The 19,932-nt window shown below is 46.5% G+C and overlaps 1 protein-coding gene across 2 annotated transcripts in view; it reads right to left on the bottom strand.

The window, feature by feature from the left end:
* Pdia5 (protein disulfide isomerase family A member 5) overlaps positions 1 to 19,407 on the bottom strand; it is a 90,079-nt gene extending 70,672 nt beyond the window's left edge. For both annotated transcript variants that reach the window (XM_046457879.1, XM_046457880.1), the window contains exon 1: positions 19,201 to 19,407. In XM_046457879.1, the coding sequence (XP_046313835.1) occupies positions 19,201 to 19,392 (192 nt within the window). In that variant the 5' untranslated portion in view covers positions 19,393 to 19,407. The remainder of the gene's footprint in view (positions 1 to 19,200) is intronic.
* Between the last annotated feature and the right edge of the window lie 525 nt (positions 19,408 to 19,932).

Genomic DNA, 19,932 nt, shown 5'->3' with positions numbered 1-19,932 from the left:
GGCTCAAGGTGGAGACGTGTGAGCAAGAAGGCACCCAAAGAGGGTGAGCCACAGAATGTCTGAAGTCTCTGTGGGTGGGCCAGAGGAGCAGACAACCAAGAGGGAGGTGGGAAGGCAGCTCTCAGACCCCACCTGACAAGAGACACAGGAAAGGCAGGCCAGGCTGAGTGGTGAGGGGCTGGGAAGGGGCCCAAGGCTTAGCAAGGTCCCCAGGACATCGGGAGAATTTCAGATGGGGAGGGTTTGGTAGCAGGCTGCTGAGCAGTCACATCCAGTGCAAGAGCTAGTGACAAAGGAGGGGTGAGAAGGCCCAGCAGGGTCAGGAGGAGGGGCTGTCTCCTCCAAGACTGAGCCCGCAGGCATTCCTGGGCACAAAAGAAGGAGGATTTGCCTAGAGAAGCAGGATTTGAAGGTCTGAAAGGGAGAGGGGAAAACAATGGGGATAGCAAGATCCAGACAGAATCCAGGAAGACGTGGTCCAAAGAGCTCAGATGTGAGGCCTCAGGTTCTGAGGTAGGGAGGGATGACAGGCCCTCTGTCCCCTCAGACAGACCTCACCCTAGCCAGCAACCTCAGAGGTGGGCAAGAGGGAGGCACTTCCTCCCTCCCTATAAGCCCAAGGGGACTTCCTCAGGCCACTTAACATTCCAGGTTCTCCACTCCTGCCTGCTTAACCTTTCAGTGTGCACGCTCCTTCCTTTCCAGGAGATGCAGCTCCAGTGAGCCTGGATGGCCAGCCCAGGGCCTTCCTGCAGACTCCATAAGTCACAACCCACAAACCTCAGTAACAACAATAACTAGAGCTACAATAACGACATTAATGATGCAAAGACTGTTCTTTTGTCGCACCCTCTGGGGAAAGAGTGGTATTAGACAGGTGCTCCCAGCCAGCCTGCTTGCCTGTGTTTGGCAGGCTCTTCACATTCGAAGTCAGAGGCTCTAGAGGTGGAGAAAAAGGCTCCCCTTTGTTCACCATGCAAACTTGTCTGACTACACCAGTCACTGCCTGCTTCCTGCTTATCAGCCCTCCAATTTACCTTGGGGCTGAGCTGACACTCATACAACATCTCCACAGTGCAGGTCAAACACTGCAAAGGACCCTGTCCCCCTTTTCAGCTGCCAGGGGAACAGAGGCCCGCAGGCCAGATCCTGCTTGTATCAGAAAACCAGCCCTCTACCCAGTTACAGTATCAGATCCCCAATCTGTCACAGCACAGCACTAGCACCCTACCCTCCCCCACACTAGGCCCCTTCCACCATCTTCCTGCCTCCATCAAAGTACAAGGCTCTCTTCAGAGCCCAGGAAGCACCCCGCATGCCTACATGCTGGTCCAATGGTAGCATTCCTTCCTCCTGTACCAGGTATCTGTCCGTCTCCAGCCACCCAGCTCGCATGTCTCTAAGCTCTGCCTTCCTCCTCTCCCTTTGCTGGCTCCCAGACACTGTGGAAAGTGCACTGACTTTGAAGTTGGACAGACCTGGGTGAACTTAGGTGTCACCATTTATAGTATGATGACCTCAGGCTTGTGATAGACCTCTGAGTGTCATCTATGGCCGGAGGATAGAGAGGATACCACCAATGCCTACAATGAGGAGGGAAAAGGATACGACGACCCTAACATAATGCTCAGCACATGGAAGAACATAATAATTAAATACCTTTATGAGTACTATTAATAAGCAAGGACAACAGAAAAGCAGGACCACCTCTTCCTCTCTAGGGCCCTGCCTGCAATCAGGCAAAACAGCAAGTCCAGGCAGGAAGGAGCACACACGTACGCACATTTAGCACCAAAGAGCCTGGTGGCGTCAGCCAACTGCACAGCGACCCAGATGGAGAGGTCGCCCAGCACATTTGGAGTGTGCTTTCCAGGAATCACGTGCATTGGCTCTTTGACCCCTCATCATAGCCCAGGGAGTGGGTGCTCACCTCTCTACAGATAAGGAGACAGAGGCTCTGAGGTTACAGTACCAGGGTCTCACAGTAGGCGAGCAGAAGAGACCACCAGCTCCTGCCTAGGTAGGTCCTGTCCTCATAACCAGGAGAAGCCCAGATCTCCCACAACCATGGCAAGGAGGTCCCCAGGGGAATTTATACTAAACCTTTTTGGGGCAAGCCCAGAGGATCCTGGGGTCTGCCAGGGGCCTCAGGGACAAAGCATTAAGATCCTACATGTGGAAATTTCTCCAGATCTGAACCCAGAGACCACGTCCAGGAATGGGCACTCTTTCCTTTCCACCTCGCCCTGGCCTCATGCCCACTCCCAAATTGTGCACTCAGCACACACTCTTCCATCAGCCGAATGAGCCGGCTACCCACCCACCATCACCACCAGACTTAAAGAGTCGTACAATTGTGGAGAATAATCAGGGAGAACAGCCCATGCACGTTACACCCTCCGCTTTAAAAAGCTCAGTCTCCGGGGCGTGTGCCAGCGCCCTCATATTCGCTGTAACCAGCAAAGCCGTCTGTCATTATAGATTTACTTTCTGCTGCAGATCCTGAAGCCAGAGACAGTTAAATACGTAAAAGTGGCTTGCTAACAAAGGAAGATTTAGGGACAGAAATTTAACATTTAGGAGAAGGGGTGGAGGTGGGCAGCAACTCGACCTTTTTAGTGCTCTGTCACCTGAAAAAAAGATACCCTTCTCATGCTGGGAGCTGTGAAGAAACTGGTTTAATTTAGTTTAACCCACATTTTGCTCAAAATAGCTTTGAAATGTCAGACTCTAAAAGTCTAGAAGCTGAAGAAGCTAGTGGTGAAGGGACTCAAGGAAAAGGTTAAAAACAGATGAGGTCTGAACCCGAAGTCAGAGGACTTGAGCTAGATGAGAACTTAGAGCTCAGGATTTGGAGACAGAGCAATGTACTTGGAGTCAAACCCAAGTTTAATTCTGACCTTGATAGTTACTGGCTCCAACTTTGGACCAGTCATCTCTCCTTGAAATCTTGGTTTCCTCCTCTGGAAAATGGGGGTGCTCAAAGTGACTTCCAAAGTTTCTTTCCTACTGTGACTTCTGGGACACTTGACTTGAAGGCTACCAGAGGTGATCGCATCTTGTGAAGAAGCTACTGATTCCCTGGGCATGTGGCTACCCACAATAAAAGCCTCACTTCTCAGTCTCCCTTGGAGCAAGTGTGGCCATATGGCAAAATTCCAGTCCCTGGAATGTAGGCCCAGGTGTTCATGGTCACTTTTAGGAACTCTCCCTAAAAGACATCTGATATGAGTCTTCTTAGTCCCTTCCTTCTTCCTCCTGCTGGAATTTAGACAAGACAGCCAAAACTCAAGAAGCCACCTTGAGACCATGAGAAGGACTTACTAAAGATGTGGAGTTAACAACAGAGAAAGACTGTCTCCCCAACACCACACAGGGACACACTGGCCCAGCAACATCCCTTCTATAGGAGTAAAATAAATAGTCTTTTTAAGGCACTATTATTCTGGATCTTCTGGCCCATATACAGATAGATTAGAATACCTACTCAAACAAAAGCCTTAACTAGAAAGAAATATTAACATCTGTTTCAGTGGGGATACTTTAAAGTGCCTAAGGCATCAAATCTTGCATTATACTTTAGATAAATTGTTTATAAGGAAGGAGACAGAGAGACTGACAAGGGATTGATCTGCCCTGTGTTCCTCCCAAGTCTCCAAGTTTTCCCTGACCCTATTATTATCAGGTATCTTGGCCATCTCATAACAGCTACCCACAAATGTCAAGACAATTAACTCTCCAGTCTCCTTACCTCAGCCTTTTTCTATTAAAGGGACCCTCCAGGAGACTCAGGCCAGGATGTCTCTTGCAAGTGAATGCTTTTGAGTTGGGCTGATTGGTTTCCCTATATAGAAATCCTCTCACATGTCATCTTCAGATGAGCCAAGGACTCAAAATCACCTGAGATGGCTAGACTCAGTTGGACCCAGAAGGCTGTGGGATCTTGATATGTTAATACTTATAAATCCACATCCTCTGTCCTACCCATTTCATCTTGGACAGCTCCAATCACTAAAATGTTTAAATTCCTCCACTTCCCACACCAACTATCAGGCAATCACACTCTAAAGATGGCAAATACATCCCCTTGTAGGACCCTCCAGGTGAAATACCCCAAGCCCTCACACATGAGATCTCAAATCCCTCTCCAGCCTGAAGGATCTTCCCTAGATACTGCCATCTCCAAGTCATCAGAGCTCATTCCACTGCTGGGGAACAACGTTACCACTTGAAAAGAGTAATGGGCTACATTGTACTATAATTTATCTTTGGAAATAAATACCAATGCTCTCATAATTCAAAATCCAGGAAATTAATCTCAACACATATCTTCACTGGTGGGCTACAGTTTCAAAATTTAAAAAAAAAAAAAAAAAGATTAAGAAGCACCATTAGTTTATCTCTTAAAATATTGGGTCCAACTGCCATATACTGTGACAAACACATAAACTACACAATTCTTTTGGAAAGCTAATTGACATAATGCATCAGGTATCTTGAAAATATTTGTACTCTTTGATTTTATAATTCCACTTCTGGGAATCTGCCTTGAGGAAATTAGCAGAAGTTCTGACACAGAAATGACTCATACAACCCTATTTGGAAGATCCAAGACCTGTAAACAACTCAAATGTCCATCAGCAGAGGAATGGTTATACAAAGTGGAAAATAATACAGACATGCTTTCAAAGATGGTGCAATGCAAAAGATATTTGCCTTAATGTTAAATTTTTGAAAAGCAGAATTCAAAATACACATGGTATGACCACAACCATAAGCAAACAAAATTACACTTGGAAAAAAACTGGTAAGGGAAAAAAATGCAAGGTTTTGTCCCTGGATACTATATAGTCTTTCCCTTTCTCTAATCTTCCAACTTGCCATAATAAGTATCCAATTTAAATATATAAACAGTAGCCACTTGGCTACTGTTATGGAAATAACAGTCTCAAAGTATCTCCCCACAGAAAATACAACTTTACAGTGGATAAACAGGGCAGAAACCCCCTCTACTAAAGGGCCAACGTTACCACCACCAGTGATGGGTCAAATTGACATCACGTGACTCCTGCTATAATGCACCGAATGGAAAAAAACATCAAAAACCAAACTGAGAAAAATTCTTCAAAAATGTCATGGCCACAAAAGACTAAGCACTGTTCCAAGTTAAACGCAACTAAAGAACAACAACTAAATGCAATGTGTGATTTGAACTGAGTAATGAATCTGTGAGTCCCTCTGTATCTGTGGATTCCTCATCTATATATTCAACCAACTTTGGATGGAAAAACAAATTTTGATTTTCATCTATATTGAACAGGAATACTTATTTTTCTTTTTATGATTCCTAAACAGTATAAGTTAACAACTATTTTCAAAGCATTTTCAACTGAACCAAGCATTACCAGTGAGCTAGAGATGATGATGTCATAAAGTGTATGTGTAGCTTTTAGGCAAGTACTACACCATCTTATTTAAGGAACCTGGGCATCCATGAATTTTGTTATCTGTAGCAGTTCCTGGAACCAATCCCCCAAAGATACCGAGGGGCCATTGTCCTATCTTCCTGATTTTAACCGCTACAGTGTGGTTATGAAAGCATGTCCCTGCACTTTAGGAAATACAGTCATGCATCATTTAACCTACAGGAATCAGTTCTAGGAAGTGCAAACCATCACTGAACAAAACATGTGCACAAGACTGTACTGAAGTATTCATGGGGCAAAGGATATTATATGTAAACTTTACATATGTAGAGGAAGAACACAATCAAACAGATGTGATAAAATACTAATATTCATGGAAACCAAACAAAGGAGATTTGAGAATCCTTTGTATTTTTCTTGCACCTCTTCTATAAGTCTGGCACTATTTCCAAACAAGAGGGGATGAATGTTGAGAGCCACAATTTAGTGAGAATGACGCCTGGCATTTTGCTAGAGGGAATGGTTGAAAGGTGACCCTGCTCTGGGATTAGGGCGGCTCCAGGATTAGGGCGGATCCTGCTGGGACAGAGGTGAGGCAAAGAACCTCACCCCACCACTGGTACCAAGACCAAATTTGGGGGCCAATTAGGGCGGATTCTGCTGCCTCGGGCGCCCGGGACTTTGGAGTTCCCGTGCACTTCTAGTGGGGAGAATTGGCGCTTGGAGCCGGTGGAGGGAGTGTATTCCCAGGAAGTGTGTGTAGAGTGCCGGTGAGAGTTGGGGAATAAAGAGTTGCTGTTTGAACCTACAAGGTTTTGTGGCGGCTCGGTTATTTTGTGCCCAGACAGACTGCAGCAGATGAAAACAAAAAACTTGTCCAACAAAAGTAAGAAAAAAAGAGATGCTCAGAACCCAACGCTGTCCCTGCCTATTCCTAAGCCTTCTGATATGTCTCTGTCCAATAAGTGCTCAGTGGCACTTTCCCACATGAGCTTAGAGCTTTTTTACAGAAACTATTACATAGAATCTGCAAAATGCTTTATATGCAACATACACCCCGCAAATACTTGTAGAATGGCTTTGACAATAAAGATCCACAAAAGAACATTAATTTTAAAATATGAGTAAATTATGCTCCTTAAAAGTCAAATTTTAAGCAAGTCATCAACTTCACGGTTAAGCACCTCTCTTCACCAGAAGTGAAGGCCTCAGAGCAAGTCAAGATTGGGGACTTCATCAACCACACTTCCAAATGCTCAAGTGTCTACCTGGCAGCCTTCAAAATAACCACGAGCACCACGAGTCCCCAAATTGTGACACTCCGTGTGTGTGTGGGGGGGGGTGGTGGACTCCTGGCTAGCTGCACTTGGGAAAGTTAACTATGCTTATTAAAGGGGGAAATGGCTAGGCGTGGTGGCGCATGCCTGTAATCTCAGTAACTCGGGAAGATAAAGCAGAGGGAGCACAAAGTCAAGGCCAGCTTCAGCAACTTAGTAAGATGTCATCTCAAAATAAAAAAATCAAAAGGTCTGGGATGTAGCTCAGTGGTAAAAGCAGCCCTTGGGTTCAATCCTCAGCACCACCCCCAGAAAGGGGAACGTGCAGGGGGGAAAGCATTGGAATAGAAGAATCCAAGAGAAGATTCTTTCATTCCAAAATTCAGGGCCTATGCATTAGCCCATTATGACCAGAACAACAGTGTGACCCACAATGAGCTAAGCAGTTCACATGATTTTCTAATTTAATTACCTTAACAAGCATAAGAAGTACTTTATTATACCCATTTTATAAAGAGACTGAGTTAAGGATTTTGCTGTATTATTAAGCTTTTTGTCAATATTACAAAATACTTGAGATAATTAACTCCAAGAGAAAAGGTTTCTTTTAGCTCACGGTTTTTTGAAGGTTCTAGTCTATGATCAGGTAGACCCACCACCTCGGGTAAGGGAGCCTGATGACCAGAGAAGGAAGTGGATGGCAGATTTTATGGACAGGAATCAAAAGAGAATGAAGGAGGAGCCACACAAGAGCCCTCTCATGGGCAGGGCCCCAGTGACCTACTTCCTTCCACTAGAGCCGAGCTCCTAAAGGGTTCACCCCCTGCCAAGAGTGCCACAAGGTGGCAACCAAATCTTCCACCCAAGGTCAAAACTACAGCCCTTGGTCAAGGTCACAGAGGGAGTAAGTGAGCTGTGATTCAGAACCAAATCGGACAGACCCCAGTGCCCAAGCTGAAGCATAAAGAAGATAGATTCCTATAGCCACACACACCTCACTATTTGTTCCCATAAATAAGGCTGACTGCGTTTCTTACACACGTGAAGTATCCCTAATCTAAAAATCCAAAATCCTAAAAGCTCCAAAATCCAAAACTTTTTGAGTGTTGACATGAGCTCAAGTGGAAAATTCCACATCAGAGTCAAAATGCAAGTATGCCAAAAATAAGGTATGAAGTTACCTTCAGGCCACGTGTAATGAAAGGTTTACAAAAGATAAATGGATTCTATGTTTAGACTTAGGTCCCATCACCAGGATATCACATTATGTGTCTATGCAAATATTCCAAAATTCAAAAAAATCTGAAATCCAACACTTCCAGTTGCAAGCATTTTGGATTAGGAATAGCAACCTACATTTTGCTTTCTTTAAAAAAATAACACCTTAGGGGCTGGGATTGTGGCTCAGCGGTAGAGCGCTCGCCTAGCACAGGGGATCCGGGTTCGATCCTCAGCACCACATAAAAATAAAGGCATTGTGTTGTATCCATCTACACCTAAAAAAATAAATTAAAAAAAAATAAATAACACTTAGCTGGATGCGATGGTATGTGCCTGTAATCCCAGCTATTGGGGAGGCCGAGGCAGGAAGATAGCAAGTTAGAGGTTAGGCGGGGCAATTTATCAAGACTCTGTCTCAAAATAAAAAAAAAATAAATAAAAAGAGCTGGAGATGAAGCTGAGAGGTAGAGTGCCCGGGGTTTAATCCCCAGTACTAAAAGATAAGAACAACAAGAAGAAAGCACACTTTATATTTAGGGCTCCACAGTGCAATCTCCCTCTCCCCCCATGTCCCCCACAGCACAAATGTGGCTGTCAACAGGGACAAGTCAGGGGCAGTACAATTGATCTGAGAGCTTATAAAAACAGGGTTCTTATCCTGAAATTGCAACTGCAGTGCATTTAACCAAGACTTAAGTCCCTGAAGCTTTTAATGTTTTGGAAAACCTCTTTTAGAGCCAAGAGGGCTTTGGGTGGCTGCCAACCCGGTGTGCCAGGCCTGTTAACGAGGAAGAACTGGTAGAGGGAACATTGAATTAGGCAGCTGGGAGGAGGAAGAGCAGGTGAATTCCCACTCCGGAAATCCAACTGTGCCTCAAATCTCTGCTAATTGATAAGAAAATAACAACTCCCTCCCCCTCATGACCCACAGTGCACAGCCGCGCTTTGACACACATTATCACCATCGGTCCTCTAAAGGAGAGGGTTTACCATGATTTCACCCTTCAGGTCACAACCCAAGAGCAGTCATGAAACCAATCCATTGGGTGACACCAGCATCTTTCTAAAATGACATTAAACAGCAATCACAGTGTGTAGCATAGGTAGCAAGACTAAGCATTTAGGGGAAGCTTTATATCTGTTGTATTTATTTATATATACTGGACTATATTTTAAAATGTACAACTGTTCTTGCAGGAGTCACAGTAAAAATGTTTGCAAAACTGCTATAAACAACCAGCGTGGGAGGTGGTACTACTCCCACTGTAGATATGTGAAAACTGAGGCTCAAGGCAGTTAAGAGACTCGCCACGGGTCAAGCCAAGGCCGTATGGCCAGGGCCCCGACAGACGCCTGAGAGCACAGATGCGATGCTCTTCTCTATGCACCCCCACGTGAAGAGTCACAGATATTGCTCAAGCTCTCTCCCTCCCCTAGGGCTCCATCCAGGACAAAGCCGAGAGGCCAAGTCTGCTTTCCCTTCCAACCCGTGACTGAGTGTGACCAATGGCAAAGAGCCATGGGGATGACCTGATCCTCCTTCCTCTGCTACCTGCAGTCCCCCAAGTCCCTTCAGCAAAAACAGCGTGTGCTCAGGCCACATGACACCAGAGCAGGTGTTGTGAAGGGGAACATGTGGCACACCACTTGGGGCAGAGCAGCACCGTGCCCGGCTAAACATTCTCCACCATGCAAAGCTAATGTTGTTACCGGCTACAGCTTGGATCTGGAAGTACCCCAGAGACTCGTGTGTTATAGGCATGGTCGCCAGCCGGTGGTGCTTTGGGCAGGGGGTGGAACCTTCAGGAGGCAGGATCTACTGGAAGGAAGTTAGATCCCTGGGGCATGCCCTTGAAGGGGATATTGCAACCCCAGCCCCCTCTTATCTGACTTAGCTACCTGATTGCCCTGAGGTGAACAGGTTTCCTCCACCACATGCTCCTGCCATGACGTCCTGGGCCACCACAGGACCGAAGCAATGGGGCAAAGCAAGCATGGACCGAAACCCATGAAACTGAGAGCCAAAACAAACCTTTCCTCCTTTTAAGTTGACTATCACAGGTATTTTGTTATAGCCATGGAAACCTGACTAAAACATGACATTATAAATTTCTGTAGCCAAAGCGCAGCTCTAGATATAGGCCTTTTGGTAATACAGATTCCTAGGCCACCTTCTTGAGAATATCAACCCACATGTCTGGAGGGTCATACATATTCTTAAAGTGGTTTTTATCCACGCCAGGCTGGAGAAATTCTATCACTTATCCGCCCTTTAATAACCTCTCTGGACCCCACATCACTCCCCACTCCATTCACAGGCAGAATTTTCTACCACCTCACCTGCATCCATTGCTCATCCCTCTGAAACCTGCATCCTCTCACCACACCAGATCAGCTCTTGTGCTTGACCTCTTAGACCAGGCAAGACATTCTTGGTCTCTCTCTACCTCTCTGGTCATCCTTTCTGTTTTCTTCACACACCCTCCTCTCCCTTAGCCCTTTGCATGCTGCTATTCCTCCGCCCTCCCTCAGCCACCTCCTCTTCCTGCCCTACACTCTAATTCCCATAAAAAACAGACACTGAGCACATATCAAAGTTAATATTTAACTCATTAATAAGGGACCCAATGCCAGGCGTGGGCATGGGTGTAATCCCAGTGGCAGGATTGCGAGTTCAAAGCCAGCCTCAGCAACTTAGCAAGGCCCTAATCAACTTAGTGAGACCCTGTCTCATATGTATAGTAAAAAAAAGAAAATATGGCTGGGGATTTAGCTCAGTTGGTAAAGCGCCTGCCTTGCATGCACAAGGCCATGGGCTCAATCCCTAGCACCACAAAAAAATAAAATAAAGGTATTGTGTCCATCTACAATTAGAAATATATTTTTTAAAAAGCAAATATTATTTTATCACAAAATTGCTGTTTATTTATTTCATATATATATATATGAATGACAGAGTCTCACTAAGTTGATTATATATATATATGGCTGGGGATGTGACTCAGAGGTTAAGTGCCCCAAGGTTCAATCCCTGGTACAAAAACAAACAAAAAAAGACCCACTAAAATGACAAAGCTTGGTCAAAAGAAGATATAAGGGGAAAAAAAAAGTATTTAAAAATACTTTTAAAAAGAGGATATAAGGAAGTAATACACATATAGCCAATGAGGGGAGGCGGGAAAGAATACTGAGTTAATATAGAAACCAAACTGGCTCTGTCCTTCAGGGCAATAACTGTTGGGTTTCTCTTCTCTATCAAACAGGAACCATTCATATCCTACTTAACCCTACAGTGTGTGGGTTCAAAAGAAAAACAAACATCACCCAGGGCACCAGATGGGCCTCAGGTGGGCTTCTTACATACTGCCCCAGTATTGCATTAAAAGGTTACAAAGTCATCTCTTATTTTCAAGTTTTAATCCTTTTTCTTTGCAGTGGAGTCTATGAAGTTGGGTGGAAAGAAGTTACATCTTAATTTTCACCAACCTCTGACTAAAATCCAGCTTTTATTATGAATGTATTTATGAATGTTTGAATGCTTTCTGCATGTTTGAAGTAGGTGGCACATTACAGTGGCAATTACCAGCAGTGTCTGACTTTGCCACCAACAGAAATCACCTTTTCTAATCACGTCCCAATTGGTGCAGATATCCTGAAATACTGTTCATGTACATCGGTGCTTAAAATTACAGAAGATACCTACACTGAAATTAGATCTCTTGTCTGATTCATCAATTAAAAAAAGCAAATATTGCCAGGCACAGTGGTGCATACCAGTAATCCCAGTGACCTAGGAGTCAGAGGCAGGAGGATGGCGAGTTCAAAGCCAGCCAGCCTCAGCAAAAAGCGAGTTTCTAAGCGACTCAGTGAGACCCTGTCTCTAAATAAAATACAAAATAGGGCTGGGGATGTGGCTCAGTGGTTAAGTGCCCCTGAGTTCAATTGCTGGTACTGGTCTCCCCCCAAAAAGCAAGTATTATTTGATCACAAAGTTGCTATCATATTATTCAATATGTATTCTATTTCAACAGAACTGTTTCCTTTGTAAGTCTATATGTTCTGATTTATACATTTAAAAGCTATTCTAAGAGAGGGCCCATAAGTTCTCAGAGAAGGCTGTCCTGAAGCCCTGCATCAGGCAAGGGATCCCTGATACACATTTTCTTACTACCTTACACTTTCTTTCCAGCACCTACTGTGTGAATGAAATCATTAATCAGTGGCTCTCCCACTAAGCCACTGGGAAGAGGAACAGTATCGATCTTATTTATCATTATTTCCCCAATACCTTAGTGTGGGGACTGGCTCACAGATTCACAGGAAACATGCATTTGGAAAAGAAGTATCTGTTGAATGGGCACACCTGAGACACACACTGGATGTCAAGGCTGGTCCACAGGACTCTGATGTGGGGCACACATAATACTCTGGCCAGAATATAGCAAAATGAGGCCCCTGACAACAGCAAACCCACTGGCCCCTGGGCACTCTCACCTACTTGGCTCTAGCCCCGCCCACAAATGGGCTCAGATGCTGGGTCACCTGGGTGCTTGAACCCCACTTGTAACTCTCCATCTGGATCTTCCATAGCACCTTCCAACAGGGACTAAAGGATCTGCTCACTCATTCATGACACCAAGGAGCTGGAGGAATTGCAGGATTCTTTGGTGGGAATGGATACTCCCCCCACTGCCCTGGCAAGCTATAATGAGTTAGAAACTGCACATACAACTGGGACCTCAGTGTGACTTTGAGGAATAAAAAGACACAAAAAGGCTATTCTAACATCATGCCATCTGAGTGTCATTAACCCCCCACTGCATGATTGCAAAGCTAACAGTGAGAAGCGCTCACAGACTGGTATGTAGCATAGGGAGGTCAGAGGGGACAGCAACTAGAGCTACTGGGGAGGATGAAGCCAGTCCATGTCTATCTGGCTGCCCCTCCTGCACTGCAGCCGTCAGGAGCTAACCAACAAATTGCAGGGACACTCCAGGAAAACAGCTGCCAGCAAGGCTACTTAAACATTCAAGTGAGCCACTGTGTGTCCCAGCCTATTCCTCTACGCCTTCACCTTCAAGGCCACACACACCTCCAATCTTGTCAAATGATGTCTTACTTCCGACCTCTGTTCAACCCTCTCTGGGGTCAGAGGACTTAACCAGCTCACCGCACCAAGTTAACAGAGGACACAACACTACATTGACGAGAAATATGTAGAAATGCCTTGTAAACTCTAAGGTAAGGCCCTCTACAAATGTAACAGGTTTTACAAAATTCTGGACAGCACAGCAAACAGGCAGCCAGAGGCTCCAGCACATGCTGCAGAATGGATCGGCCCACCAGCGGTGAGCGCTGCTGCTCCTTCCCTCTCTCACTGGGGCCTGAGATGCAGGGAGGGTGGGTAGCACATCAAGTGGGGAGACTCAGACAGTGTGAAAGAACTTAAGCCTTCATTATACGTAATGCGTCTGTTTCCGGCCTGTTGTCACTTAGCTTCAAAACCTACCACAAGCACTAAGCAAGACAAGAAAGCCCACAGAGCAGACCACAAAGCCAGGGTGAAACCCTCCAGGGACTGAGGAGGTTAGCATCTCTGTTCTCAAGAGAGCATCCACTTTCAGGAGGAAGCAGAGAAAAAACACAGTGCACTTAAATCCTTAGCCCCTCTGCATATGACACCAAGTGTCTCTACAGGGGCCAGGGGAGAGGGAGCAAGGCAAGTCAAGAGCAGGCCCAAGGGCCTCAGTAGAGCAACCCAGCACCACAGGACCCCCTATATGGCATCAATGTCACACCCCCACCCTGGCCTGCCATTGCCCACCAACCCCTCTTCACTGACTTTCCATCACTTTGTATTTAACAGCCTGCAATGGCTGCTGAGGCTCCACTGGCCAGGCAATTTCCCACACCAAGCACTGTGCTGCGAACCTGTGTTATTTCTGATCCTTTCAACTCTGCAAGATGGATATTATTATCACCACTTACCAACAAGAAAAGTGAGGCAGGGCCCAAGGCCACAGAGCTCCCGAGCTAGGTCTAGCTGGCTAAAAGCCCGTTCTTTCCACCACGTCACACTTGACTCTATCTTGTGGATAACAGGGAGAAAAGCAAGAGGATGAAAGTGTATTCTGGAAAAGTAACCCAGCCTCTCCCCTCCAACCCAACCCAACCCAGCACGAGGCCTGATTGATGTTGTTATTAAAAGGGCGGCTTTGATCACATCTCTTCATCACCTACAGAATCCAGTCCCCCGGGCTTTGCCGGGCATTTAAGCTTCTTTATGACCCATCGCCAGATTCAAAGCCTGGCCTCTCCCTCCTTGGGTCTCAGTCTTGGAGGCTTCCTTCCCTGCCTGCCTCATTCATTCTTTCACTCACACACACACACACACACACACACCCCTGCGCACCAGGGCTAGGCTAGGTGCTAGGAACATGTCAGCCAGACAGGAGGATCCACACTCTGGTCACAGGGCTGGGAGTCTGCCTTTCTCATGAGGCCAGCTCCCAACTCATTATTTCATGCAGCCTTCTCTGGTCACTCAGTGCCCACTGCCTGGCCCTGTACCAAATCCCCAGCAGTCGGTACTTGTCACGCGGATGGCACTCAGCCACAGCTCCACCTGATGCACAGGCTCTGTTTTAAGACTTCCTCCTTAATGTGTTTATTTCTGTGGGAAAAGTGCACTCCAGGTTCGAAACAGCATTATAAATGGCAATAAGGTCCCCAGGCCAGCCCACAAAAGCCTATTAAATATATAATGGTCCCAGAGAAGTACAGAACCTGAGTGAGTGTACCTTAAAAGCTCTGCAGGAGAGAACGGGGCAAACATCTGTCTCCCCTACCTCCACCCACTGTCCCCTAGGGTCTGAGCTTCGAGTCACCATCAGGGGCAAAGCAGGGGAGCAGGCGGAAGATGGGGAACTGAGAGGACAGGAGTGGGAAGAAGCCAATTTACAATGTAGCAGGTCTGGCTCTACTCCAGCTCTGCCCTTGCTAAGTGGGTGGCTGTGAATCTCATCCCTCTGGGAGCCTCATCATTCCCTCATAAAATATGAGGGCTGGGGTGGGTATAGCTCAGTGGTGGAGCACTTGCCCAGCATTGGCAAGGCCCTGGTTTCCATCCCCAGCACTGGAAAATAAAACAAAATAAAATAAAAGGGTTGAATGAGAGCAGTTCTCAGACTTTTGAATCTCAGGCTATATATATATATATACATATATATATATATATATATATATATATATATATATATATATATATATATATATATATATATACATATCCTCAGTACTAGGGATAGAACGCAGGGGTACCACATCCCCAGCTGTTTAGTTTTGAGACAAAGTCTCAGTAGGTTGCTAAGACTGGCCTCAAACTTGCAATCCTCCTGTTTCAGCCTTCTAAGTAACTGGGATTACAGGTATGCATCACCAAGCCTAGCTTAAAATATATTTTTAAATTAAAATATGCATCATACACACCTGAAAATAAATGTTACTAAGGACTTTTTAAAAGGAAATCACAATATGCTATCAGCAGTTTCATTTTTCAAAAAAAAAAAAAAAAAAAACAACACTAGAAACACCCCACCAAAATAGGGACATCAAGTCAGAAAAAAATAGCAGACAAGTTTTTTAACTTAAAATATTTGGATTCGGAGAAAAAAAAATACCAGCAAGAACATTCACTCTAGTTATTTGTCCAATTTGTCTGTGGATCAGTGAAAACTTGATCATAGCACAGCTGCTGTCATTGGCTTGATGTCCGAGAACCACTGAATTACGGAGGGTGCTCCAGCCCTGACAGGACACCTCTCCATCCTGTGGACTGGACAGAGACTGGACTGCAATCCACAGGCACGCTTCCAGGAAAGGGAGCACTGCAGGGAGGAACAGGGCTGATGTCACTCACAGGGCTCCATGGGACAGCACAGCCTCCACCACAGGAGCTCCCAAGGGCAGAGATACATGACCTGGGAGCTCTGGGGCTAACTTGTCTCAGGTGTTGACAGTGCCACTCTCAACTCCAGTATGTTTCTGGGAGGTTAAAGGAAGATCTCCAAGGAGAGCTTTTTATAAAATCTTTAACTTATCTGATTATAAACTAATACATATTCACAGGGAAAATATATGAAAAGTAGAAGCAAAGAAGTAAGTGAAAGTCATCCACCACTCCACCTTCCAGAATAATAACTGCTAACATTTGGAGCACAGCTAATTCTTCACACACGGAACATCAGCCACCTTGGGATCCGGTTTTATATCCTGCTTTTCTGGTAATTACACTTGGGCACTTTTCCACAAGTTTAGATACTCTTCATCAACAGCTTAACACATTTTAACAATAATCAATACATTTATTTATAAGCACTGCAATGGGCTGAATGTTTGTAGCCCCTCAAAATTCACACTGAAATCCTGACCCCTACTGTGACAGTATTAGGAGGTGGGGCCTTGGGAAGGTGATTAGGCTGTGAGGGTAGAGCCCTCATCAGGGAGATCAGTGCTCTTGGAAAAGGGACCCAAGAGAGCTCACCAGTCTTCTTTGTGTCGCGTAAAGATGCAAACAAAAGTCAGCAGTCTGCAGCCAGGAAGACCACCCCTAACCCTGAACCCAACCATGCTGGCACCCTGGTCTCAGACTCCCAGCCTCTAGAATCGTGAGAAATAGATTTCTACTATTTATAAACCACTCAGGCTATGGTATATTTGTTATGGTGGCCCAAAATGACAAAGACAAATGCCACTTTCCATAGTATGAACAGGGTCAGAAGTACATACCTGTACTAGCTGTTGTTGAGCATTTAAGTCACTTCCATATTTTTGCTATAATATGGTGGGTGTACATCCCTGAACACAAATCCCTGCAGACTCCTTTATACAGTAGTCCCCCTTGTCCAAGGGGGATAGTCCCATGACCCCCATGGATGTCTGAAACCACAGATAGTACCAAACCTTACTTACCTATTCTGTTTTTCCTTTGAGCACATACCTATAATAAAATTTAATTTACAAATTAAGCACAGTAAGAGAGTAACAGCATTAACTAATTATAATATAACATTTACAACTATACTGTGATAAAAGTTATGTGAATCTAGTCTCTCACTCAAAATAATGTACTGTACTCTCCCTTCTTGTTGACTGCAGGTAACTGAAACTGCAGGAAGTGAATCCAAGGATGGGAGGAGACCACTGTTCTTCTTTATATTCCTTGGGTCTCAGCCCAGTGTTGTGCACATATCAGTCCTCAGCAAATACCGAATGAACAAAGAAACCCAATCTGCTCCCAGGGACTCAGGAAACCCTTATCTGATCCACTAGCATTCAAATTTACAGAGGCCCAGCCCAGTGTCCAGTAGTCACTCACCACTGTCCCTATAGATTCCCTCCAACTTGTACCTGCTAAGCCAACTCTTGTTTTAGGGAAAAGAAAAGATATACATTGTTTGCTCAGGACTCCCAGCTTCTAGTGCTCTCACAAACCTTCCTACTCTTCCACATGGCCCAGAGGAGGACATCGCAGGCCTCCACTGTCTAGCTAACTACAGCACCCACTCCCTACAGATGCTGCTTAGCCCACCATCATGACAGACTGACCTCCCTCTAAATTAATATATGCCTCCCATTCAATGGTAGCCAGCAGTTAGTTAGGGTATTAGTACCTGCTCTTCTCTTTTTTACTCACAGGACTAACACCCAGCCCAGCCTAGGACAACACCAGAGGGCAGGCACCATGTATATTTTGTTCCCTACCCAAAATCCAACCCTATGCCAAGCAATGTGGTTGACAAATAAAAATAAATGTTTGCTGAATGAAACTTCGGATTCCCAAGCTCTCCATTTTCACAAGAAGAGAAAAAGGGAAGATGGCAGAACCCCCTGAAAGAATCTTAGGGCAAAGACCTGATGGATGTCAGGGAGGAGATGGCCCCATCCTCTGCTCAGTCCTGCCTGGCTTGGAGACCTCCAGGGAACTGATGGCAGAGATATGCAACACACCCAGATGCAGTGAAGAGACAGTGAAGAGCCTCACTCCAGCCTGGTTCTATTCTGAAAGGAGAATGGAGACCTCACAGCAGAGTTTTCTTCCCCACCGTCTTCGGACAATCAGAAAATGCTGGACCACTCGTCACTGGTGATCCCAGACAGACAAGTTATTGGAAGATGGAAATGTTTAAGCCAACAGTTTTTCTTCTCCCATTTCCCACTATCCTTGCCACACCCAAAAAGAAAAAAAAAAACTGCAAAATCTGGGTTCCAGGAGCTGGAGATTCCCTGGAACTTCAGGACAAAAGGGAGCCAGGATGGTACTAACATGAGAGAGATAAGAAGTTCTGGAAAAGTTGTGGAAGGCCACTCATCCCATCACACACCCACAGCAACACCAAGAGCCAAACCCAGGTCCTCAGCTGGCCCGGCACACCCATTCCAACCTCTCCCAGGGACGCCCAGAGGACCCCTTATTAGAGCAGATTCCTCTCGCCCTTCCCAGCACCCTGACCCACCCATCCTCTATTCCTGTGTGATTTTTGCAGTTTCCTTCTCTGATTTCTCATCCCACCCTCCCAACAACCTTGTATATATATGTGCGGGGGCGGGGGGGGGCGGTGTCTTGACTGTCCCCGTCTCATGGGTTAGAAACTAAGATACTTTAAGTGACCTGCCACTCCACGCTACAGCTAGAAAGTACTGCTGGAGCCAACATCGGAGAGATGTCGGAGAACTCCCCGCGGGTGGCGACTCCACCCAGACCGGTGGGGCAGAACCTGGTGGCTAGCCGCAGTTTCCTAGCCCTTTGGGGTCGAAACCAAGAACAAGGGTGGCTCTAAAACAAGGTTTCCTGTGTGCAAGTGGAAAGCACCCTCAACCCACGCTGCACTCACACAGGTGCAGAGCCGGAGTCTGGGGCGAGGGGCATCCCCCGGCCCACCAGAGTCCCGCCCTAGCTGGGGGCGACCCCTGACCTGCGCCCTAGCAAAGTTATGCCGTGTAGCAGGCACCTCGCTACAGCCTAGCGCTCCAGGGCTGCCGCTGGCCCCGGTGCCAGCGAGCGCTCGGAGGGGACGGAACCCGGACAACTCGCTCTCTCCGGCGCGGCCACTGGGTGCCCGCCTGCCTGCCACGCACGCCCCGACCCGGGTGCCCGGAGGCAGCTCCCGCGCGCCCCGGGAAGGGCCGGGAGCTGAGAACACGGACTGGCAAGCCCGGCTAGCCCGGCGCACGTGTCGGCCCGGCCCCCCGCTCGCACCCTCGCCCCGCAGCCTTACCCAGATCGCCAGCAGCAGCCCCCACGCCGGCCTGGCCCGTGCCATCCCCGCCGCTACCTGCCGCCGCCTCCTGTCTCCACTCTGGCTTCCACGCCCGCCCGCTAGCTCCGCCGCCGCCAAGAGCCAAGAGCCACCGCCACTTCCCAACCACTCCCCGCCTCCCAGTTCCCGGTGCCACGTCTGCCAAAGCATGCGCACCAGGCTGGGAGGGGTGGCCGGGAGAAGGGCTTGCTGGGACGTGTAGTTTGCGACCTCTCAGAGCATTCAGGCGAGTGGACTTTCCGGAGCCAGGTAGTAGCTTGAAGTGAATGCGAAAAAGGAAGGACTTACGGGAAGCAATTAGTATGGGGGGGTGGGGGGTGTTCTTTCCTCCTATTTTAAAGATTAGGAATCAGCCCAGAGAATTTAAGGCATTTGATCCAGATCACACAGTTTATAAATGGCAAAGTCCAGTGCTTCTTGGGGAGGATAGAAAAAGCCCTCATCCATGCCTCCCAGGCTCCCACCTATCGTTTCTTTTTCCCTCAGAAAAACTTTATCGAGCTGTTGGAAAACGGTTTGATCCACACTCTTTATATATACACTCAAAAGAATTGAAGACTGGCATTCAAACAAATGCTTGTACATCAGTGTTCATAAGAGCACTTTTTACAATAGCCAAAAGGTAGAAACAATCCAAATGTCCTCAAGGGACAAATGGATAAACAAAATGTGGTATATTGATACATTGGA

The sequence above is a fragment of the Marmota monax genome, unplaced genomic scaffold (assembly GCF_021218885.2).
Source record: "Marmota monax isolate L192 unplaced genomic scaffold, Marmota_monax_Labrador192_F-V1.1 WCK01_AAM20220418_F8-fsc00052, whole genome shotgun sequence".
NCBI classification, from domain to species: domain Eukaryota; kingdom Metazoa; phylum Chordata; class Mammalia; order Rodentia; family Sciuridae; genus Marmota; species Marmota monax.
The sequence above is the reverse complement of the archived record's forward strand: the minus strand, read 5'-3'. Positions and strand labels throughout refer to the sequence as shown.